Below are 2,771 nucleotides of genomic sequence, written 5' to 3' on the forward strand. Positions count from 1 at the left end.
CCGCCGCAGGCTTGGCCGGCTTCGAATCCGTGGAACAACCCGAGCGCTCCGCCCGCGGCGCCGGCCGGGCTGCCCCCCAGCACCTCGGCCTCCAGCGTGCCCTTTGGACCCCCTCCCACAGCCATGTATCCTTCCATGCCCCCCGGACCGCCTGCTCCATTTCCTCCTCCTCCTACCGGACCCTCCTGCCCTCCTCCGGGCGGGCCGTACCCGCCCCCAGCCGTGCCAGGTCCTGTCCCACCTGGGCAGTACCCTCCGCCAAACATGCCCTTTCCAGAGCTTCCAAGACCTTATGGCGGTCCGACAGAGCCAGCTGCGCCTCCTGCTCCTGTCGGGCCATGGGGATCCATGCCCTCTGGAGCGTGGGGACCGACGATGGGAGGGCAGTATCCTGCACCTAGCATGCCATATCCACCCCCGGGGCCATATTCTGCTCCTACCCAGACTCCAGGGGCTGCGCCGACGGTGCCGTGGGGCACGGTTCCGCCCGGAACGTGGGGACCTTCACCGCCAGGTCCGTTCCCTCCACCCACAGGATCATATCCAGCTCCAGGACTATATCCTACGCCCCCCAATCCTTTTCAAGTGCCATCTGGTCCTGCTGGTGCTCCATCAATGCCTGGTGGTCCCCATGTGAGTATTTGGATTTTGGTCTTGAATTCCTCTGAAAGGTTACACTTTTAGGCGTGGAGATTGAGCAGCATTAAGGCCCAGCAGGGCAAGGGAGGAATTTCAACACATCTGTCTCATTCCTGTAGTCAGTGAGGGAATAACCAACTGCTTAAATGCTTAATTAAATACACTAGGACAGTGAAATTATATCAAGTTATTGTGTGTCTAAGCATACATTACAGTGGTCTTCCACTACTTGGAAAGACTTCTCTAAAAAGTAAATTAAAAAAATGAGGGGAAAGCCTTCTAATCATCTCTGAAAGAGGAAATCCTCTAGCCTCTGTAATCTAGAGAGGTTGCTTCCAGGGCATGGAGGGAGGGAACAACAAATTACAAGGGTGAATTTGCTTTTAGTTGAGAATTTTTGTAGCTGTGAGTGAACTGGTTTGTGAAAGGCCTGTACTGACTGTGAATTATTGTCTCTTGCAGCCTTACCGTTGAACACATTCTGGGCAACAAAATACTGTAGCTTTCCACCTTCATCCACTACTTACAGAGATTTTTACAGTTTTTGTTTCAGTAATGTTTGGGAAGATGAAGAATACTTGCCTCTTGTATGTACATTTGAGGTATGAAGGAGCAGTCTGCATAAATTTACCTTGCTCATATGCTGGCACTGTTGTTTGGTTTAATAAAATGAGTGATGAAGAGCAGAAATAAAACTTTAACACCTGTGGTTCTTATGTTGGCAAGTATTCCTTGGAGAAACAGGAGTTGCTGAGTAAGGATTGTAAAGAATCAGGCCCAAGGACTTAAAAAAAATGTTTATTCTTAAATTTCCATGAATGCTTTAAGTCTCATTGCCAGACTTGTGCTGGTCACTGAATGAATGGATAGTCGTATTTTGTCTATTTTCAGGTTATTCTAAAATGCCAATAAAAAGTGTTCCAAGGTGGGTTTTTTTGTCAAGAAATCTGATTTTTTTGACCGTGCTACAGTAACCCAAACTAAAGAGACAGAGCATGTGAACTTTTGAAGGTTTTCTCAGCATTTTGTATATACTCAAAACAACTGCTCAGTCTGGGACTGTGGAGGAGAAGATTCGCGTTTGAAACACTCGGCCTGGCTTGTCAGCAAGTTGGTGTTCACAAATGGGCCCTGGAGTGCAAGTGAGATAACCTGGACGTGCAGTTAACTCCGAATCAACAAATGTGAGTTGTGTGCATGCAAATGAGGACGTCATTTTGCCAGTTCTCATTCTGTGGTGGTTGGAAGTTTGGTCTGTGTAAAGAGAAACGGATTCCCACGTAGGTAAGGTACTTCCCTATTTCTGACCTGGGTTCTAGTCATTTCAAATTTCACTTGGCTGCTGGGTTGGGGGAAAAACTCAGCAGACTTTTTTTTTTTTCCAGAGTCCCTAGAAATGAAACTTGAGCTTAAAAGATAAAAAAAAAAAAAAGACAACCTGACAATTCCCTTCCTGGCAGTTTGGCTCTACCAGTGACAAAGATGTGTTGCCACGGTTGAGAAGGAGCTCTCAGGGGGCTCTGCTGGGTGCTGTGATGGGGAGAAGTCCTGTTCTCAGCCAGGTGTCTGCATACCTCACTGAGTCAGTGTCCTTTGGGAGGGACTGAATGCCTAGAAGCCTGTGCACTGCTGTGTAGCTGCCCCTCTGAGGGGGCACTGCAGTTAAGCTTTCCTGTCTTGCCATATGTGTGCCGAGAGCACACAAGGGGTTCGCTGCAATGCCGAGACACAGCCACGTGTCAGTGAGGAGCTCTGGCACTCCTCGTGCTACTTCACAGCCTAAATTTGGACCACGGGTGGTTTCCTTCATCCCCAGCTGGGGATAGCCTAGAGTAGCCTCTGTAGGTAGAATTAGGAACAACTTTTGCTTAGTGTGTTGGGTCGTTAAGGAGTCTTTGTGTCACAGAACTGTGAAATCCCTTATCATGGTGTCCTGCATGCAGGTAATGGACCCCAAAACCAAGGGGGTGACCTGGGGGCAATACTTGTTACTTGTCTCAGCCTTTATGGCAAAGTCTTGTAATATTCTTACAGAAGCAACTGGTTGGCTTAGCTGTGCCAGTTTTACTCTAGTATCATGAGAGCTAATAGCAAAGGGATGTGGGTCTTTTGGTTTGGGGAAGGTAATGTTT

At 48.5% G+C, this 2,771-nt stretch overlaps 1 protein-coding gene across 1 annotated transcript; it reads left to right on the forward strand.

Annotated features, from left to right (window-relative positions):
* Window positions 1-3: 3 nt before the first annotated feature.
* MAPK1IP1L (mitogen-activated protein kinase 1 interacting protein 1-like) lies at window positions 4-1,613 on the forward strand (the record flags this gene model as incomplete). The annotated part of the gene is made up of 2 exons (XM_008939443.1): window positions 4-633; window positions 1,102-1,613. Coding segments are annotated over 2 exons (642 nt in total), but the record flags the coding sequence as incomplete, so codon positions are not given.
* Window positions 1,614-2,771: the final 1,158 nt, after the last annotated feature.

This window comes from Merops nubicus, unplaced genomic scaffold (assembly GCF_000691845.1).
Source record: "Merops nubicus isolate BGI_N331 unplaced genomic scaffold, ASM69184v1 Scaffold49904, whole genome shotgun sequence".
Taxonomy (NCBI): domain Eukaryota; kingdom Metazoa; phylum Chordata; class Aves; order Coraciiformes; family Meropidae; genus Merops; species Merops nubicus.